The sequence below is a fragment of the Pleurodeles waltl genome, chromosome 7 (genome assembly GCF_031143425.1).
Source record: "Pleurodeles waltl isolate 20211129_DDA chromosome 7, aPleWal1.hap1.20221129, whole genome shotgun sequence".
Taxonomy (NCBI): Eukaryota; Metazoa; Chordata; class Amphibia; order Caudata; family Salamandridae; genus Pleurodeles; species Pleurodeles waltl.
The window spans coordinates 1,056,674,594-1,056,697,091 of NC_090446.1; the positions used below are offsets into that span (position 1 = coordinate 1,056,674,594).

A 22,498-nucleotide genomic window follows, 5' to 3' on the forward strand; every position below is an offset into this window, starting at 1 on the left:
AAGCCACACCTCCCTGGACTCCTTGGGGTGTCTAGTTTTATAAAATGTCTGGGTTTGGTAGGTTTCCCTAGATGAAGGCCGCACACAGGACCAAAAACATAGGTGCCCTCTCCCCCCCAAACACAGGTAGTTTTGTAATATATCGTTTTGATGTGCCCACATACGTCTGTGATGTGCCAAACACTAAAATTTTGAAAAGAAACACAGTTAGGTTATGTGAAAAAGACCCCTCACCCACCAACAAAGTTGGTGGCATGCTTCATCATCGGGGTCCCACCTGAGGCACCTAGCGTGTCACAGGTGTGCTGCGACGCCTGATTACAGCGGAGCAGGTTTTGTCATTTTTACCACACATACTGGTTGGATTTGGCACGAGGGTGAGTGATGGTTCAGTGGATCAAATTTTACTAACAAGAGCTTTCACAAAAATGAAATGCACTGTTAGTAACTGAAAGGCAAAAAACTGAACCAATGACTCACAGCTCATGAGCTGTAAAGCCGCGACAAGGCACCAACCGCTTTACAGTCCATTCACACAACTTTCATACATGACACACACAAGGCCATTCACACCGCCAGCCACGGGCCCAGCACATTACAACACTCACATCGACAGACAGCGCCACTCAAGGGCCCATCACTTACATACGCCCACGTGCCTGATACAACAATCACACAACAATCACACCAGCTGATGGGAGTGTGTGGACTGGTGTTTGGCTGGCAGTGTGTTGCAGTTTAACAAAGGAACCCCTAACTAAGTAGAAAGAATTACAAAACTACAAACACAAAAGCTCTAACTAAGAACATGACAGAAATGCTAACCATGAAACTAAACACATGAAAATACAAAACAGACATGAGTTTACACTCATGGTTGTTCCCAGAAATTCTTCTGGGTGTGGTAATTCTTAAAACAAGCACCGACACACAGCCCAGGCTTGGAAGGACAATCCGGGCAGTACATTCGAGACTCCCTCCGGATACCTCTTCGAAAACACACTCCACATTTCTTAGCTGGAAAGTCTTTTTTGGGTGTGGGAGGAATGTGCTCAGCAAAGTGGCGATCTTTCAATCTAGCCACATCCTCCACCACTGCTTCTCTAGGAACTCTGGCCTGTTCCACCACAATAAGGCTCTCTATCACTGACTCCTGAAATTTCACAAAAGTCATCTTTGACTCTGGAGACCTATCCCTAAACACAATAAAAGCATTGAAGGTTGCTAAGTGGAAGAGGTGAAGTGCTAACTTCTTATACCAAACGTAAGACTTACGAATAGCAGTATAAGGTTCCAACCCTGGTCAACTCTATCTACACCTCCCATGTGCTTATTATAATCTAAAATGCACACAGGTTTGCGCACTTCAGCAACCTGGCCCCAAACAGTCACAGGGGAAGTACTCTCATCATGGATGGTACTTAGCATGTAGACATCCCTCTTATCTGAAAATTTCAAAGCTAGCAGCTCCTCGTTCCGCAAGGCACAGCACTGTCCTCTCAAGTTTTTTACAGACAAGCTCCCTTGGATAGCCTTTCCGGTTAGAACGGATTGTGCCACAAGCAACTGTGTCCACTCTAAACAATTCCTTGAACAATTGCACACCAGTGTAGAAGTTATCTACATACAAATGGTGACCTTTGTTGAACAGTCGTCTACCAAGATCCCACACAATTTTCTCAGTAACTCCAAAAGTGGGAGGACAACCAGGGGGGTCAATATTGGAATCCCTACCAGTGTACACACGGAAACTATACACATATCCTGTCCTACTTTCAGACAGCATATACAATTTAATTCCATATCGTGCCCTTTTGCTAGGAATGTACTGCCTAAAAACCAAACGACCCTTGAAGAGGACCAAAGACTCGTCCACACTTAACTCTTTGCCTGGAACATAGACCTCCGAAAACCGATCTACAAAATGATCAAGGACAGGCCTAATCTTAAAAAGACGGTCAGAATCTGGGTGATCTCGTGGCAAGGCTAATGCATTGTCAACAAAATGCAGCATCCTAAGAAGAAGCAAATACCGATTACGACTCATGGTCGCTGGAAATATAGCTGTTGCCATCAAGGGACTAGTAGACCAATAAGAAGCCAGTGACAGCTTCCTTATCAACCCCATCAAAAAAGTCAAACCCAAAAACTTTTTTAACTCCTCCAAATTAGTGGGAATCCACTGGGCAGCTCTAGAGTGTGGCCTAAGTCTAGCAGCGTTGTCCCTCAAATGCTGCTCCGCATACAAATTAGTCTGCTCAACAATCTCTTCCAAAAACACATCATCCATGAATAACTCAAAGAAATTGATAGGCATAAAGTTCTCTGTATTGGCGTTACACCCCGGGAGACCAGTAAAGGCAGGGAACTCTGGCTGCTGCATGTTTGGGGCAACCCAGAAATCAGGTCTTATAACGGGAAACCTTTCAGCCCCAGGTTGCTGCACTATTGGCACATCAATGTCCTCCTCTACAACAGGCCCTTCATCTGCACTGAGTGTGGCTTCATCATCAGAAGATTCCCCTCCAAGAGAAACATCACTGCCAGAATCTCTGACTTCCTCCTCTGCCTCAGATGCAGAGTCTGTCTCATAGTCATGATCAGACTGTGACTCAAAAAGCATACCAACCACCTGCTGAGCGGTCATCCTGCGGCTAGCCATGATATCTCCTGCTAAAATTAACTGGACAAATTCACCACCAACAACCAGCACTGTGTAAGACAAGTGACAAAGTGTAGCTTTGTTAGTAAGAGTTGTAAACTCAAAAACTATACCGCTCACTTGCCTGAAAAAGCTTGATTCACCAGCAACTACACAGCAATCACCAATGATATCCCACTAAAAATAAAGAAAGAAAGGCAAATTAGAAATAAGACAAAACAAATATCATTGTGCACAAACCTAAGGACAATTTCACACACAATCCTGCATTTAGTACACCCCCTACAAACATGTCATTCATGCATGGCAATAATACTCCTTTGGAGTAAATTGTTTTTACTTACCTAAAACATGCAACTGTGCAAACTGCAGGTCAACCACCGCCAAAACCGCAAGGAGCCACAGCAAATAAAGCAAAAGTTTTGAACTAGAACAAAAAGGAGGAATTTTTTTTTTATCACAAATGCAAAGACTTCTTCAGTTGACAAACACCCCACCATCAAACATTTAGAAATTGGTGCCTAAGTGGATTCTGCCATGGGGCAGATGGGCCTACTAATAAAATAGACCTGTCTACCCCAAGGAAGCCAGAAAATACCTTTAGTAGTGTGTCCCCATGGAGAGCGACCCTTGCCAAAGGGGACAGCCCTCAAAAAAAAAAAAAAGCAACAAAAAAAAAAAACACACACAACACTATCCCTGGTGCCTAAGTGGCTTCTGCCCCCCTTGGGGGCAGGTGGGCCTAAGCAAATAGGCCCATCTGCCCCCAGGGGGTGTAGAAATGGGCAACAGGTCAATGCCCCCCTTGGGGGGCGCGCCCCGTGACCAAGGGGACGCCCCCCCACAAAAAAAAAACAAATAAAAAAAAAAACCCTGGCGTTCTAGTAGTTTCTGCCCCCCTGGGGGGCAGACCAGCCTAAAAATTATAGGCTGATCTGTCTCCAAGGGGTGCAGAAATGGCCTGGGTACATGTGCCCCCAAAGTGGGGGGCGACCCTTGCCCAAGGCCCCACCCATCCACTAACACACACACACACACTATCCCTGGTGTCTAAGTGGCTTCTGCCCCCCTTGGGGGCAGGTGGGCCTAAGAAAATAGGCCCATCTGCCCCCAGGGGGTGTAGAAATGGGCAACAGGTCAATGCCCCCCTTGGGGGGGCACCCCGTGACCAAGGGGACGCCCCCCCACAAAAATAAACAAATAAAAAAAAAAATCCCTGGCGTTCTAGTAGTTTCTGCCCCCCTTGGGGGCAGACCAGCCTAAAAATAATAGGCTGATCTGTCTCCAAGGGGTGCAGAAATGGCCTGGGTACATGTGCCCCCAAAGTGGGGGGCGACCCTTGCCCAAGGCCCCACCCATCCACTAACACACACACACACACACACTATCCCTGGTGTCTAAGTGGCTTCTGCCCCCCTTGGGGGCAGGTGGGCCTAAGAAAATAGGCCCATCTGCCCCCAGGGGGTGTAGAAATGGGCAACAGGTCAATGCCCCCCTTGGGGGGCGCGCCCCGTGACCAAGGGGACGCCCCCCCACAAAAATAAACAAATAAAAAAAAAAAACCCTGGCGTTCTAGTAGTTTCTGCCCCCCTGGGGGGCAGACCAGCCTAAAAATTATAGGCTGATCTGTCTCCAAGGGGTGCAGAAATGGCCTGGGTACATGTGCCCCCAAAGTGGGGGGCGACCCTTGCCCAAGGCCCCACCCATCCACTAACACACACACACACACTATCCCTGGTGTCTAAGTGGCTTCTGCCCCCCTTGGGGGCAGGTGGGCCTAAGAAAATAGGCCCATCTGCCCCCAGGGGGTGTAGAAATGGGCAACAGGTCAATGCCCCCCTTGGGGGGGCACCCTGTGACCAAGGGGACGCCCCCCCACAAAAATAAACAAATAAAAAAAAAAATCCCTGGCGTTCTAGTAGTTTCTGCCCCCCCTTGGGGGCAGACCAGCCTAAAAATAATAGGCTGATCTGTCTCCAAGGGGTGCAGAAATGGCCTGGGTACATGTGCCCCCAAAGTGGGGGGCAACCCTTGCCCAAGGCCCCACCCATCCACTAACACACACACACACACACACTATCCCTGGTGTCTAAGTGGCTTCTGCCCCCCTTGGGGGCAGGTGGGCCTAAGAAAATAGGCCCATCTGCCCCCAGGGGGTGTAGAAATGGGCAACAGGTCAATGCCCCCCTTGGGGGGGCGCCCCGTGACCAAGGGGACGCCCCCCCACAAAAATAAACAAATAAAAAAAAAATCCCTGGCGTTCTAGTAGTTTCTGCCCCCCTTGGGGGCAGACCAGCCTAAAAATAATAGGCTGATCTGCCCTCAAGGGGGGCAGAAATGGCCCTAAAAGACATGCCCCCCAAAGGGGAGCGACCCTTGCCCAAGGGGGCGCCCCCCCATCCACTACACACACAATCCCTGGTGCCTAAGTGGCTTCTGCCCCCCTTGGGGGCAGATGGACCTAAAAAAAATAGGCCGATTTGCCCCCAAGGGGGGCAGGAAAGGCCAACAGTTCTCTGCCCCCTTGGGGGGGGCGCCCCTTGCCCAAGGGGGCACCCCCCCCCACATAAATACACATAAAAATAAAAAACCCTGGTGATCTAGTGTTTTCTGCCCCCCTTGGGGGCAGATCTGGCTAAAAAGTAGCCATCTGCCCCCAAGGGGGGCAGAAATGGCCGTAGTAATTGCCCCCCTAAAGGGGAGCGACCCTTGCCCAAGGGGCCGCTCCCCGCGTGCCAAAAACCGTAAAAAACAATGAAGAAAACAAATCCCTGGTGTCTAGTGGGCATTCCTGCTGCCCGATCGCAATGCGATCGGGCAGCAGGAATGCTCAAAAAGACACCGGGGAAAAGGAAAAGCCTTTCCTTTTCCCCGGTGCCTCTTTAGCCCCAACCCCCCACCCACCGGGAAGAGGAACTCACCTCTTCTCTCGTCGCCGCACAGGAAGCAAATGGCTTCCTGTGCGGCGAGGAACCCATAATGAAGTCAGCGCGCGATCGCGCGCTGACGTCATGGTGGGGGGGTCGGGGTGGAAGGGGAAGGGCTTCCCCTTCCATCCCCGACTTTGGGGGGTGGGAGGGAAGCACACAGAGGGAGCGAGAGCGCTCCCTCTGGGCTGTGTGCCGAGGACGTAGTGGTTACGTCCTCGGCACAGCAGCACTGTGCCGCGGGACGTAACCACTACGTCCGCGGCACAGAAGGGGTTAACAAGAAAGTTTGCCCTAACATCAGATACTCTGCTCATAGTAACAATGGCTGCCAGTTTTATTGGCTTATTGGATTCAGTAGCCCAAGGGAAATGGCCTGACATGGAACAACAGTGATTCTTGCACTGAGGAAGTTGACTGCAATCTTGAAAGCTTTGACTCATTTCAAGGGCATTCTTAAACATCAAGATGTCCATATCAGAACGGAAACCTAAGTTGCAATGTCATATGTGAACAGAAAAACCGTTGAATTTGGTGGCAATGACGATAGGAACTTTGACGGAACGAAATCTGCTCTCTCTAACTGCCAGATACATAAAGGAGAAGGATAATCTTATGGCAAATTCTCTCAGCAGGAAATTTTTAACATCTTGCTATCTGTGCCTGACCTCTCCAGTGTTCACAGAAATTTGTCACAGATTACATCTAGTAGTAGACCTCTTGCCTCTCATAACCATACCCAGTTGAAAAGATTTTATTTCCCAACTGCGGATGCAGAGGGAGTGGATGCTGTAACTATGGCCCTCATTATGAACATGGCGGTCTGGGCCGCCATGCCGGCGGTGGCAGTAATTACCGGCATGGTGCCCCAGACTGCCATATAATATACGTGGCAGAACCGCCACTGGAGTAACTCTGCCACCGCCAGGTTTCTGCCGCCAGGCAGCCTGGCGATGGCGGAGTTACATATCTGACAGGGCATCACTTTGCCGGATAATGTACCTGATTCCACCAACCTTTCCCTGGCAGTTTACCCTGCCAGGGAAAGGCCAGCATAATGGGTGCCTCGGGAGCCCCCCTGGGGGCCCCTGCACTGCCCATGCACTTGGCACGGGCAGTGCAGGGGTCCCCGTGCATACCCCGTCACACATGTCACAGCCTGATTTACGGGCAATGGCATGCACGACAGGTGCTGCTGCACCCGCCACACTGCTACGTTGCCGCCGGCTGCAATGTACAGGCCCTGCACTCCACTGGGCTGGCTGGCGGAAACACTGTTTCCGCTGGCCCAACTTAGTGTACCTAATGTGGCCGACAGGGTCCTCGCGTGCTAGCGATCTTGTTGACCACCGTCGCCGAACTCGGTGGGTTTTCCCGCTGAGTTCATAATGAAGGCCTATAGCTTTTCCTCTACTTTTCTGTGCCTTTCTTCCATTTTCTATAATTTCTCTTCTGATGTTGAAAATTCAAAGGGAGTCATCAGATGTGGTAGTGGTTGTACCATTCAGGCCCATGTGATTCGGGTTCCATCTTCTGCTCTCCATAGGTCTATTTCCTCCCTGGAAAATTCCACATTCTCCGTCTCCATTTCTGTCACAGGTGTGCCTTCCACTTCGGAATCTAGCTCCACCAGCATGGAAGTTTGAAAGAATTGGACTTTTAAAGAAGGAATTTCCACATCATTTTGCTATCAATTCGACAATCTAGACATCCTTCCACTTTGAAAGCTTACTCTAAGCATTGAAAACATTTTGAGGATTGATGCTCAGTAAGATCTGTGTTGCCTCTGAACTGTGAAATTAACATGGTGTTACAATTTCTTGTCTGATGGATTTTAGAAAGGTTTGGCTGTTTATTCTTTAAGAGCTCATTGAGCAGCAATTAGAACATTTTATTTAGAGAACCGTGAGGGGGAGGATGGTATTGTCCAAAGGACAACCACTAGGATCGAATCCTGACTTTCTCCTTGAGGTACCTTCTATAGTTCATAGAGATCAATAATTTATTTCCACTTTTGTTCCTGATTCCCTCCTCCCAGGATCAGGTGGTGTTACATTTTTTTAAACATCTCTTTATTTGCGTTTATATTTTTGATTACAACCACAGAGTACAGTTGTCTAACCCAAAATATTACGAGGGGAAAGTATTCCCCTTGTAGCAATGTGGGACATCTTCTACTTGTTCTGGGCTGGTGATCCCAGAAGTGTCCATCCCTGATGTTGATACTGGTAAGTAAGAAAAGCACATTGCTAACCGTGTGTTACTGAGCCAATGTAACTGCTGACCCTGTGTCCTTCCCTTGTAAATTGCAGTGCATGCCACGTCAAGTCGCAGCCCTTTGCCACAACTATGCTTATTTCTGCCACCCGCTGTCAGGGGCCACCCACGCTTGACGACCCAACCTGCCTACCTGTACATTTGTTCAGTGCCATCTGGTCTGACCTATCAGGGGATGTGATTTGTAACTAAAGACCATGCGCCCCCCTAACATCCCAAAACCTGAGGGATGGTGTTACATTTTCTTGATGCAAAAAGATCTGTATTGATCTTTATTTGCTTGGAACAAACAGCGTTTTTTTAAGGAACTCTGATCATTTGTTCATTACATTTGGTAGCGTTAATCAGGATACTAAGGTTTCTAAGATCTCTCTCAGTAGATGGATCTGAGAAATTATTACTTCTGCTTTCACAGTTGCTGAGATTCCTTTGCCTGAGAATATTACAGGAAGAACACCTCTTCAAACTTTTCTGAATCACTACATAATTAAGGGATAGAGATAGGTGATGGTCATTTTGGACAGAATGTTTTAAAGCCTGTTTGTAGAAATTAAATGACTTGTTTAATTTTGTTTCTTAAGGATTCTAACTCTATTTCCACCATTAAAGTTTGTTGGCATTTGATGGTGATATCTTTAGTTAATGGTATTGTCGGCCAGCAGAGCTTTGGTGTACCTCACCAATAATGACTAGGATGAGATGTAGGGATAATGCCCTAGTTATGTACCAGTAATCTTAATTATCTTTAGTCCTTAAACATCATTGTCACAGTGATCATGACCTGCTCGCCCTCCCTGTTCTGCTGACCTAACTTGAGGCTTGGTAAGAACAAGAGTCGTTGTGAGTGGTTGGTTCTATCTTTGATGCCTATTAGGGTGGGTGACCTGTACACGATTACAACTACTTCCTGATAGTTTTTTCCCTGTCATGAGGTGGGATCCACCACAATAGTAAGGCTTGTGACCAGGATGTTTAAGGATGAAGGATGATAAAGATTATTGGTAAGCAAGTGGGTCATGTGTTGTATCAACATCAGGACGAACCTCCAGAATGTCTCCATCTGTAGACTGATTGTTTTCTGTTTGAAGCCCCCTTTGGAACCAGAACTAATTTCTTCTAAATAACAGAATCTTGTGGTGGCAGACATCCAAACAAGTCATACTACCATACTAGCCCTGTGTCAGGCTGGAGAACATTAACCCCCAAGAACCGGTTCATGTGAAGACCTAATACTGTTTTCTTCTGAACAGCTTCCCCTGGAAATGAGCACCTTCTTTACTATATTGGCTACAGTCCTAGATTAATTACACTTGAAATGACTCCATTTGGAAACACACATAAAGTAATATACAGTAGAATACATAAAAGAGTAACTTTAAACCTAGAGGTCATAATTTAAGACCCATGGGTCAGCGATGCAAGAGCATTAAAAGGCAATATTTTTTCCCCTGCCAGGATGGAGTTGAGGAAGCAAAATGGTAACAACTGAAAATAACCTGACCTAAGAACAGGAGAGCCAGTCCTAAAGTGGCTTCCTACCTGTCTTACATTTGTGTTACCAGTAGGTCAGTGGCCGTTTTCTCAGCTTGGTTTAGATTTTTTAATTTCATCGAGATCCTATTTGTCTAAAGGTTGTTATAATGTCTTTGAAATAAGAGCAAAGTATGTCTTAACTATTCCTCAATTCGGTTTTTCAAAAGTGGTAGCTCTGTGCCAAGTGGTTGGGGAGCTCTGGGACTGATTGATGTTTTTTTTCACCTTGTATTGTTTGGTCTGTTTGATTTTTGTAAATAATAGTTTATAAGTGACAACTCAAGTTACACCCAAACCACGTTGAAACCAAGGCAATTGACAACTCATTAGATTAGAAACAGAGTACATTTCTCAATACACCAAATATTTGCACAAATGAGTATACACTCAACCACATCATAAGTATAGTGCTTGTATATTGAAAGCACCATTTAGAAGTTAACCATGCAAATCACAAATTTCCCCTCCATGTTTTTCCAAGCAAACATAAATGTATTTAACATGTCTTAAGTATTTGTACCATAATTCATTCTGAGATTTAAATAAAGGATCAGTTATTGCATTTGACACCACCATGGTCGTGGAACTAGCAGGTCATACTGTGTTTTATTTTCAGCAAAAAAAATACTCTTCACCTAATTTCAACAAAACACAGCTCACATAAGTTTCATGATCAAGAGTTTCTGTAGTTTCCATTAATGCCTTATGGGCTAAATGTCACACGTGCAGTGCTATACGCTGACTTTAATTTGAAGATGAATAACATGATTAACTGAAGTAAATTTGTAATAACAGGCCTTTTTCTTTGTTTCTTACCCTAGATTGTCTCAGTCTGGAACAGACAGCGATGATGAAAGCCGGCAAAGTCTGTCATCGGAAACCCTCTCTGTGGAAGACTTCAGGTAATCGGAGCAAGGTGTGAGAGTAAATAATTATGACGGCTCTTTAGCAAGTCAGATACAATAGCACATCTTTTATGGATTAAATCTCTTTATTAAATTTTTAATGCATACAACTGTTCCACCTACAACCACTGGTTGGTGAATAGTGAAAACTATTTTACAAAAGAAAAAGACAGAGCAACAAAACAAATACACCCCCGCACCTACACCACCCTGACCTCATTGCAGAGCCTGCTCGTCAACTCCCTTATGTGGGCCAAGCCATCGTTTCCATGCAGAGTCTGTTGTGTCAGTTGGGCCTTTGCCTGAGCCAGTCAAGCGCAGAACATGTAAGTAGCGCAGACACGTCGGCACCCTAAATTCGTCAGAGAGAGTTATGAAATACAAGGACCACATATTTTATCAAAAAGGGCCAGGGACCCTATAACCACAGCCTCTGCTTCTCCGTCCTGAGTGTATCCCATAACTTACGTAGCCAGTCCGTTAGAGTGGGAATTACCTCTGATTCCTGTCAGGCTAAAAGGAGCTGTTTCGCCGCCCCAATCAAAAAATTAATGGTCTTACCTTTTGGGACTTTGAGAGAATATGTCTGTTGGTTCGGTTCGGTAGCCCTAATAGTATGTAGCTAGGGAAGCATGGTATGGTTGTATCATATATCTCATCTATAGTGTTTACAATACTATCCCATAAGGGGGTTATTCGGGGGCAATTCCACAGAATATGTCAGTGTGCCCTTTCACCAACAGTGATCCATGGTGCCCCTCCGCCACCTGGCAACCCGTGCCAGCGTAAAGTACCAGTAATGTGTTATTTTCAGGAATAATTCTTTAGTGTTCATATTGTGGGCTGTTACTCCCGCACAGTGAAATACGTTTTGCCACTTCCTATCTGTGCAGGGACGACTGCACTCTGCATCACATCTCGATTCGCATGTGTCTGGGGCAAGCGCTGTGGTATAGTCAGGAAGCCGTAGATATCAGAAATAAGCCTCTTATCATTCATACGTGTCAATAACCACTTTTCAGAGGGTTCAAGGGGCCTACTCTCATGAGGCCGAATTGCTGAGGAGGTTACCCAGTGCTGAATTGCCAACTATTGGGAGTATGCTTCCTGCGGAAGGCCATATGCCTCTCGGAGCTGATCAGACTCCATGATACCTTGGCATCGAAGAGGTCTCCAGTTCTTTTACAGTTTGAGTCCTACCAGTTCCTGAACGAGGACCCTAATAGTGCTGGGGGAAATCCGGGTTGCCGATAATTGGGGTCTGCGGAGATATGTGAGAGGACAGGCCCTTACACCTCTGTACCTTGTCCCAAACATCCATCATGGCTTGCAAGACAGGAGAGACCTAAACCCCTGGAGGGCGATGTGCCAGCGGAAGCTGGGCGTCCTTCCAGATATGCTGACCAGCCACAGACTGATCAATGAAGCACCAGTGCTTCTCAGTGCTCACCCGAGACCACTCCACCAGATAGCGCAGCTAGGCAGCCTGATAATAACCAATCAAATGGGGACTCCCAACCCTCCCTTTTACTCTGGGAGGTAAGCCTGCTCCCGTGCCATTCTTGCCTTTTTTCCAGCTCAGTTGAATTTCCATATCATCCTGTGTATATTATCAAGTACCGTAGGTGGGGGTGGGGGTGGTGGTGGAAGGGTTTGCATGATAAAACAGTGCTTTGGGCAAGAGTGTCATCTTCATCTCGGCGATGCGGCCCTGCCAGGAAAGACCATAACCATTCCACTTGACCAAGGCCCCACTGGCCTCGCTCAGCAGGGAGGCATACTTACATTCAGCTATACTGGCTGGGGTAGTGCAGATTTTCAAGCCTAAGTATTGCATGGTATGTCTGACCCATGTAAAAGGTAGGACAGGTCTCAGTGCCTCTACCTCTGTCTCCGGAGGGTTCCATATATAGGGCAAACAACAATGGCAACAGTGGGCTGCTCTGCCTGCTCCCCCGGCAACAGGAAACGACGCCGATAAGCCGCTGTTAATGCACACCCAGCCTGGGGGAGAGTGTAGTTACACCATACCCATTTGCAGAATCGCGGCCTCAAACCGCATTGGAGAAGCACTGTGAGCAAAAAATCCCAGTGGACTCTGTCAAAGGCCTTCTCCGCATCTGTGGAGAGTAACAGCGATGAAATGTGCGCCTGCTGCGCATATCTAAAAGATGACAAAGCCTCCTAGTTTTGTCGGCACAGGCTCTCTCAGGAATAAACCCGGTCTCATCCGGGTCTATCAAACCTTACATCTAGGGTCCCGGTCTATGCACCAAAATGCCGGTAAAGAGCATAGCGTCCACATTCAATAATGTGATAGGCCATTAGGACAAGCAAAGGGTCGAGTCCTTACTGGGTTTTGGAATAACAGTGATCATTCCCATCTGCATCGATGGGGCAAGCAATCCCTTAGAAGCAAAGCCATTAAATAGCCTTGCCAACACCGGGGCCAGAAGGTCCCCAAAAAAGTTATAAAACTCCAACCCCAACCCGGCCTGTCCCGGCACCTATAGCCATTAAGACTGCTGTAGGGGTAATGTCCTTGTCCAGTGCCTTGGCCATCTGCTGTGTGATACGGGGCAAGGGCACTAAGTCCAAGTACCCCTTATTTCTTCTTTTGCCAGTCGCTCCGCAGTGTAGAGGGAGACATAAAACTCCTCAAATTCCTTCAAAATCATCCCCTCATCATTAGTTATAGCGCCATCTCCAACCCGAATAGCATTTATCCGGGAGCAAGGAGCCAATGTGCCTGTAGCCATCCTGCCTTTTACCCGAACCCACATAATATATTTGTTTGGTGCGCAGGAGAGCATGTTCTGCACCATCCATGTCTAAAGCCTTTAATTGTTTACAAAGCACCGTAAGCTTTCGCCGCACTTCATTTGCCCCTGTCTCCCAGTGCTGCCCCTCCAGTTCTTTTATCTTGGCCTCCAATTGTTGGAGCTTCTCCCTCCAAAGTGCATTAGCTCACGCTGCCATCACTGTAAAGTGGCCCTTGACCACTGTCTTCAAAGCCTCCAAAGACCACTACCACCAAGGTCTCTGGTATGTCATTTATGCCCAGGTAGGATCTAACCGGAGTTTAGTATTGAGCCACCATACTCTAGGTTTGCATCTCGAGGCTTGTAGTGTAAGTTGAAATGTGATTGGAGCATGGTCAGAAGGTGCTGCAACCCCAATCTCCGACTGGGTGATTGCCTGTAGAAGGTCGGTAGTGGCCAAAAAAAGATCTAGTCACGCATATGTCTGGTGTGCAGCAGAGAAGAATGTGTAACTTTTAAATGTCAGGTTTTGTGTTTGCCACACATCCACCAGCACACCCTCTATCAGCCAGCATCTAAAGCCTGAAGAGTAAGCTCCCGCCTGCCCATACCGCTGCGCTCATCTGTCCACGAGTGTGTCAGGAAGCAAGTTAAAGTCACCGTCTATAAGAATGTCTGTGTCTGAAGTTACCAGCACCTGCCCAATGGCCTCTCTAAGAAACTCCTCCTGATGCTCATTTGGGCCATAAATGCAAGCTACGTGAATTTATATCCATGTATGTCTGTGTGCATGGAAATAATCCTCCCATCCATCTCCACCTTCCTGGGAAAATGTGTTGCTAATAATATCGCCACTGCTGCACGTTTCCAAGGTCCTGAGGAATGGTATTGCCTGTCAAACCAGTACGACCTCAACCTCTTCCAATTCAGCTGCGTCAGGTGCGATTCTTGTATTGGGCGTAAGTCACTTTTAGATTCCCTGAGCATCGATAGCAGGGCTTGCCTCTTCACAGCCGCATTCAGGCCTCTGACTTTGAGACTAAGGACTTTAATCAACATGCTTGCATATTAAGTTAGAATGTGTGTGCCCACTGGAGTCCAGTCTGCATCTAATCGAGTCAGCTGTCAGTGATGCCTGTGTGGACACCAACAATTAGTGTGCGGCTGGCGCAGTCAACCTAAAAACAAATAGAACCATTAAATAACTGTAAACAAAACTTGTTCCCCCCCCCCCCCCGGGAACCACACAAAGTCAATTGGGGTACATCTGAGTGTACCAGATCGAGCTTCCTCCTGACGCTGTCCTCCCTGTTGAGAGCTCTGCCGTCGCTCCTGCCCGTTCTCCTGCTCCCAGCTGCTGTCCCCGCTCATCGCTGTTTAGTATCTCAATCTCAGGAGGTTCTGTATGAGGGGAGGAGGGTGTGACCTCCACGATTGAATTCCCAACCCCCCCCCCCCCAATTCCTCCTATTTCCACTAGGCATTAAGGGGGTCATTCCGACCCCGGCGGGCGCCGCCCACCGGGCGGAAACCTCCCAAACACCGCACCGCGGTCAAATGACCGCGGCAGTGATCACAACTTTCCCGCTGGGCCGGCGGGCGATCTCAAGCAGATCGCCCGCTGGCCCAGCGGGAAAGCCCCAGCAAAGATGAAGCCGGCTCTGAATGGAGCCGGCGGATTTGCTGGGGTGCGACGGGTGCAGTGGCACCCGTCGTGATTTTCAGTGTCTGCTTTGCAGACACTGAAAATCTTAATGGGGCCCTGTTAGGGGGCCCCTGCAGTGCCCATGCCAGTGTCATGGGCACTGCAGGGGCCCCCAGGGGCCCCACGACACCCGTTCCCGCCAGCCTCTTCCTGGGGGTGAAACGCACCCGAGGATTTTCAAACCCCCTCCCCGGTGTCGGCCACTGGTCGTGACCCACACTAAAGGGGTTAATTAACATAAAGACAGCGCAGAGCCCGGTTTATTTTTTATTGTCTTCATCTTACATTCCTCATCTTAAAATGTAACACAAGCATGATGGAAAGAACGTGGTTACAGTACACATTTCGGAAGGTGTTTTCTTTCAGTGCATTTTCATTTATTTTGCTTGTCTATATGTACAGATCTAATGTAATTATCAGAACTGAAGACCTGTTCGGGTTGTCTAGGATTTAGTGTCTTTCAGACACAGCTAGTGTTTTGAATGCTCATTCCACTGTCTGTGGCTGCCCCTAGTGTCTTGGTTTCCTTCTCTTTCTAATATTCTGATGGCAGCTGCTAACCTCTGCTGCTTGGAGTCACTATTTCAAAATTTTCCCATAAAACTATCCCCTTTTTTTTATTGGGGTATTAGCAAGACAAGTCTGGCTGATCCTTTCAGTAATACCTGAAGTGTCATACCAGCCAAACTCCAGTTAGAGTCAGCGAAGGTGCTGCGTTTACACTGACAGAGACTCAGCTGGTTCCTCTGGCATATACCCATGACCTGGCTGACCATCTGCCACTGGGCTCCCAGGTCAAAGTGATGCTTCCCCATTTAAGAGCAGGGTGACTCATTTTCACTGCCCAGTCCCATGCAGTGGAAACCCACAACAAACCCCTCACGCAGGGAGACAGTGCCCTTTGTACCAGGGCTTTTGTTTATTTGGTTTCTAAAAACAAATTCTTCCATTGGAGATTCATATTTAGAAATCAAAACATTGTGCAGAGGTGCATCTAACATGGCACCTGCTCAACAATCTGTGCATTCAATGAAGCTGCCAAGTGGTTGGCGAGATATTTGGATTCTGGGAACAGAAATGGACTGTTACTGCATTGTGAATAGTGTACGTCTTCTTATAGCGGTGCATATTCACTTGTTTCTTAAATTGGCGTAGGTTCCGGGCTGCCCTCTTAGATACAAAGATGTTGTTACTAATCCTGATAGCATAGATGGAGAAGGTCTATTGTTTTGTTTTTTGCACTTCTTTACCTCAAATCTTTTGGTGTCCTTGCTGTGAGTATGCAGAAAGCCACTGGAGATGGTGAGCTTGTCAGTCATGTAGGTGGGGTTCTTATCAGCTTTGTGAATGATGCAGCTGGTGGAGAAGATGATGTGATGGTTTCATACATCTGGCAAGTGAATTGATGTTAAAGTTGGTCTCCTAACCTGTCATGGCCTATGTCGTAGAGCCAGGTTTGGACAGTTGTTGCATTTTGTTCTCGGCCTGCAACAGAATTCTGTGTTGGTAGAATTGAGCTGTAGGTAAGTGCTATACATCCAGGTGCAGGCGAGATGTCTGGGGTGGGGGGGGGGGGGGAGTCCTCCAAGTAGAGGTGTGGGTCATCGGCATATTGATGGATTGTTCCATGTACAGGATGAAGATGAGGGCAAATAAATTGGGATCCTTAAAGGCTGTGCTAGTGATATCTTCTTGGACATGCTGGGGTCATTTGAATGAATTGGCATTGGTTGCATGAGTAAGAGGAGAACCAGAGAATCCTATTCAAGACTTGTGGATGTGGATGGGGGTGGGGTGGTTGTTAGCGCCGAAGGCAGCTGAGACGTCCAGTCATTCTAGAAGGCAGGGTTCATTTTGATCTCTGTCCCAGGAGGCCACCATCTACAATGTGTTAAGATGCTCTGTGTGTCCTGCTGTGTAATCAAGCCACATTTGTAGTTGTGCAGGTGATGATTGGTGTGATGTAATCTTGCAGTTGAGCAGCAGGTGACTAATGGGCTGGTAATTTGCAAGGTTGTTGGAAATGGCCCTTTTTTGCAGGGTTATCCCCAAACATTTTGCCGCCTTCCTATTTTTTTCTAACCTGTTTTTGTTGGTTTTGGGACTCTGGGCACTTTACCACTGCTATCCAGTGCTAAAGTGCAAGAGCTCTCTATCTAAATTAGATTGGTAATGGGGATATCTATGATTGCCATATTTGATTTGCTAGCAGTCCATTGTAAAGTGCACCAGAGGGTTTTTTGCTTACACTTCTGTGTTTTAGTTGGAGTGTAGGTATTTACATTTTCTTCAGAAAATGGTTGAAAAAGTTTTACAAGGTTTTTGTGTCTGATGCAGAGTTGGCAGAGAGAAAGTAAGTCTGAGCTTTACGTTGTCAGTGGAAGAGTCTTTAAAGGATCTGAAGCTTTGTTGTTCTCTATTGGGTTGTAGGTTGGATGTGGAGCAGGGCGAAGAGGATGGCGGGGAGTAGGTTCCCTCCAAGGTCATGGGAGGTTTTAATTGGATGCTTGGTGATGTCAAGAAGATGAGGGCAAGCATGAGGCCTTTTAAATGTGTTGATTGTGTGGCATACTATACTACTTTCAGTGTGCTGGAGGTTCCGATGGATTAACTTTTTTTTTTTTTTTTTTTTTTTGTACAAGCTTAGTCTGGAATGTTGAAGTCACCTAGCAGGGTGACTTCAGCCTCATGAACAACAGTGGTGTGATCATATCAGATGGACAAAGTGGTTAGGAGGTCTGGGCATTCATCAGTAAAGTCCTTACTCAGACTTGGATGTTCGTAGTTGGGGAGAGTGAAAGGTGGCATAGGAGGAGCTCTTTGAAGTTGAGTTAGGTTGCTTGCGCAGGGTGCAGGGCCAGGTAGACTTATGGGTGATGGTGAAACCTTCTGCTTTCTTAGTTGTTCAGACCACATTCTGACTACTGGTGTCTGTGGGAACAAGCATATGTAGGAAGTGCAAGCCATGTTTCTGTGCTGAAGAGCATTTCAAGCTTGTAATAGGTAGGTTGGTGCTTTGTGCAGTACTACAGAGTGAGGGTTAATGAGCATGAGTTGGATTGTCCATCTGGTAGTAAAGCTGCATGGTGGTTAGTGGGCTTTTCATTAGGTTGTGTATATAGGCTAGATTTAGAGTTAAGTGGATAAGTACTCTCACAGAAACACTACACGTATTCTAAATAAAACGGGTAGTAAGGGTGAAGATTAGCCGCACTTAAAGGGGAATGTACAGTAATGTAGAATATTTGAGGAACAGAGTATGGTGCAAGTGATCAAAGTGCCCTACTACCCATGGACACAGACACTGTGTAAAACTTTAAACAAATAATAGTAAACAAAAACAGATCACAGCACACAATGTGCAATGCGCAATAGTAAAACAGAGGAGTCATAACATTTCGTAATGTTAGGTTAAGTAAAGGTAGATGAAGAAACCAGGCACTTCTTGTGAAGTGAGTTCCTTTATTGTGGGTGAAGTTGTATTCAGTAAGCAAAGAGCATCATTCCAAACACAGCCAACACGTGTTTCATCACACTGGTGACTTTTTCAAGGCTAATCTGACGTATTGGTAACAACAAGGTAAGTCTAAAAGATCTCAGGAGTAGTAGTTCAACCGATGAAAACGCTACAATTCTTGGGCTGACGGCTTTGGACTGCTAGGCGAATTTTACACATGGACTTACCATGGTCCTTTTGATTGGCTATCCCTCACTTAATTTGGACGCCTTTTTCCAGTATTGCACATTAATACCGGCATTAATCAGTTACAGACAATTTAGATGTTTGGACTGTACTACTACTCCTGAGATCTTTTAGACTTACCTTGTTGTTACCAATACGTCAGATTAGCCTTGAAAAAGTCACCAGTGTGACGAAACACGTGTTGGCTGTGTTTGGAATGATGCTCTTTGCTTATTGAATACAACTTCGCCCACAATAAAGGAACTCACTTCACAAGACAAGATTCGAATACTGATGTGCCTGGTTTCTTCATCTACCTTTACTTAACCTAACATTACGAAATGTTATGACTCCTCTGTTTTACTATTGTGCATTGTGTGCTGTGATCTGTTTTTGTTTACTACAGGTATTCTATCAGCCTTATTAGAAGTGCATTATATGATATATAAGGCGGGCAAGATATTGCTCACATTTGTGACAGTCCCCATCTGCCAAACTCTAAATCAGATCCTGTGTGCAACGAGAATGTGGTTTCAGTGGGTGTGATTTTAGAGATGGGTAGTATGGGGTGCTGGGCTATTTTGTCTTCTAGATTGGGGTGTGGACTTTATTAAAATATACACTTGTCAGTGGGACAGGTTGCTTTACAAATCTGCTCATCCTGTTAAAAAAAAAAAAAAAATCTACTTGTCCCCTTGGTGCCATTTAGTGCAGCGACAAGTTACCTTGGTACGCTGTGTGATAGGGAAAGGGCAGGAATGAGTCGTATTTAACATTTGTACTGTGCATTCCCGCCTTTCTCCTGTGCTGGCGCACAATGTTCTGTTTTGCGTAAATGCAGACACCCTTATACCACGGTGCCTGTGTTGTAAGTAGTATTGTTTTTGTGCTGGAAGGAGCACCTTCCTACACAAAAAACAATCCTGAGAGGCATTTTCCTCTGTGTGCTGCAGAATGCCTTACCTGGAGAGGCCTAGGATTTTGATGCATTCCCAGGTCTATCAATAATGGTAAATCTGGGAATGCACCAAAATTCATGGGTGGATGCATGGGAATACCCACGTTCCATTTATGGAAAACCTTCCCGGGGCAGAGTAACACAAAGCCGAGATTTGAGTTGCATTACTCTAGACCAGTGGTTCCCAACCTGTGGGCCGGGGACCCCTGGGGGTCCGCGAAGCCTCCTCAGGGGGTCCACGAATGCTTAAAAAATTTAATAATATTAGGTCCCAGCTATCAGTAATGACTGAGTGGGGGTCCCTGGGTTCCAATAATGATTGAGTGGGGGGTCCCCGGGCCCCAGTATTGATAAAATGGGGGTCCACAGAAGTCAAAAGGTTGGGAACCACTGCTCTAGACTTATCAAGCCAGGCAATGCCACACAAGGTGGCCTTGCGTGGCTTGATCAATGTAACTTACTAGTTGTGTCTCTCTTGCTCCCTGTTGCCCCTTTTTTTGCCACATTTCTGCAGATCAGCATACTGGGGCAGGGAGTAGTGGTAAACAATAATTCCGTGGTTGTAATGCCATTTTGAGTCTATGCAAACCTACTAATTTGCATGTTTTAGGGGTTTTCAATGATTTTTCTCTAATCTTTTCCCATACCTACAAAGGTTGGAAATTTACTCCTGAAAAGGAGAGAAGTAAAACTTCCTCCAGGGTGAGAGGAAAAAGTGGTTGGAGGGATAGTGAACTTGTAAAGTCTCAACAGATTTTCACCTGAGCAAATTTACACAAGCATATTTGCTTGTGCTAAAATGCAATTCACAGATATTTTTTAGGAGAACGATTTCCTGGCCTACTTCCGTAAATTCTTATGAAACCATGAAAAACCTAAATCTGCACTAATGCAAGGACATATACCACACGTGCCCTTTTGTGACTTTCTTGAAGAATTGGGTCCCTAATTAAGTCTGGCGTGAACCAAGACCTTTTGATTTTTTTAAATTCTGTCTCTCTTTGTCGTCTGGCTTCACTGTGAGTGGCAGCTTTCTGCTCTTTCACAAGGAGCATATCAGCACACACAATCAAGGTAGTTTTTGTTTAGTGCCAATGGCAATGTGTCCTTTTTGAGACCCAAAAATCATTTTTCTTTTGCTGATCTTTGTTATAATGGTGAATGCTTCACAGCTCCTACAACAATAAAGTTTTACAAAACCCATATCAAAACAAGGCATGCATTGACCAAACCAAATATTAGACCTATTGGCTTTACCAATGCTTAATTATTTTTGTGTTTCCCATAATCTTGTTGAAACTGGATACAAGGATTTTACATTATGAATATCTTCAGGAAATATTAACATGCGTGAACACATTTTACTAGAAATACTATCTAAAATTTAACAGGAGTTTGTTTAGGAAATCTTATTTTTCTAGTTGCTTTTGTTTTGTGAACATTTTATTTTGAAACCAAATTCTTGTTTTCTTCTGCAAATATTTGCATGTTATTAGAGATTCTGGAAGTATTATACGTAGCCTCATAGTAATAAACTTTGCAAATGTGCATACACATTTTTATGCTGGTACCTCTGTCAGTACTGCAGTTCGTGCTTACATTTCCTTAGTGAGCTCACCCTAATAATAAATGCTTTGTGTTATTGAACCAGAAATATCGTTTCGAACAGCATTAACACATGGGCACAAATATTACCTCAACTGCAGACAATGCCCTTCCCTGATCCCTAATGTGGTACTGTAAACTGGCAGACAAAGGGTTTGTGTTGCAGGGGTTGGGCCCAAGGATAAAATAAACGTGAAAACCTGTTGTCCTTGACCCCAACAGTATGTCCTGGGCATCTGGCTATAGGAATTCCACACCCCTGTAGATGCTTGCTGTGGTGGCAGTAGTGCAGGGAGTCTAACTCTAGACCCTGCTTGGTCTTAACAGCCTCAAATAGGTAATGCCCTTGTTGGGATGGAAAAGTCCTCTACATCGTTGAAGACGTGTACCCCTACACTGAGTGCCCAACTGTACGGTTGTCCGGCTTTCTAGTGCTGATTTTTATGCCAAGCAAACAATAATTACATGTTTGCTCAATGACATAGGCCTGACTCATAGGTTGCAGTCTTGAGGGGCGTCCAAAGCGCTACCCCGTAGTGGTGGAAGGATACTGCCTTAACCATGAGTTAAGTAACATGAGCACTATGGTGGCAACATACCATGTAGAGATCAGTAGTAGTGAACAAGACCTTTTTACCCTGTGGCACTCGATTTGAGGCCTACAGGCTCACACACCTTTTTGAAAAGTTCAGATGCTGTGTACTTAACTCACCACTTGGCCTCCATCAAGTAGATATGGAGTGCTGCACAGTACAGGAGTAGTGACAAGGGTATAGTACGGGGATAGAGCAGTACTGTGCAGTGTGTGTGCGTTTAGCACATGTACTGGGGGTATGTATGCCTGTAAGGAATACATGACATGAATGATGTAGTGCGTGCGCACTGAAAGCATGTGCTGGATGTATGTGTTCTTGGGTGAACATATAAGTGTGTGTGCTGGCAGAGAGTATGTCGATAGCTCACCATGTTTAGATATAGAAAAGCTATGGTGCTGAACAGTGCTTGCAGACTGAGTGTTGTAGGAGGCTGGACTGGCTTGTAGTGAGTACCAAGGGGTACTTGCACCTTGCACCAGGCCCAGTTATCCCTTATTAGTGTATAGGGTGTCTAGCAGCTTAGGCTGATAGATAATGGTAGCTTAGCAGAGCAGCTTAGGCTGAACTAGGAGACGTGTGAAGCTACTACAGTACCACCTAGTGTCATATGCACAATATCATAAGAAAACACAATACACAGTTATACTAAAAATAAAGGTACTTTATTTTTATGACAATATGCCAAAGTATCTTAGAGTGTACCCTCAGTGAGAGGATAGGAAATATACACAAGATATATATACACAATAGCAAAAATATGCAGTATAGTCTTAGAAAACAGTGCAAACAATGTATAGTTACAATAGGATGCAATGGGGAAACATAGGGATAGGGGCAACACAAACCATATACTCCAAAAGTGGAATGCGAACCACGAATGGACCCC

General features: G+C 46.0%; 1 protein-coding gene across 1 annotated transcript in view; it reads left to right on the forward strand.

Annotated features, from left to right (window-relative positions):
* The window catches only part of C7H17orf75 (chromosome 7 C17orf75 homolog), a 181,184-nt gene that overhangs the window by 13,728 nt on the left and 144,958 nt on the right, over window positions 1-22,498 (forward strand). Inside the window, exon 2 of the mRNA XM_069199950.1 lies at window positions 10,221-10,301. Within this exon, the coding sequence (XP_069056051.1) occupies window positions 10,221-10,301 (81 nt within the window). The remainder of the gene's footprint in view (window positions 1-10,220; window positions 10,302-22,498) is intronic.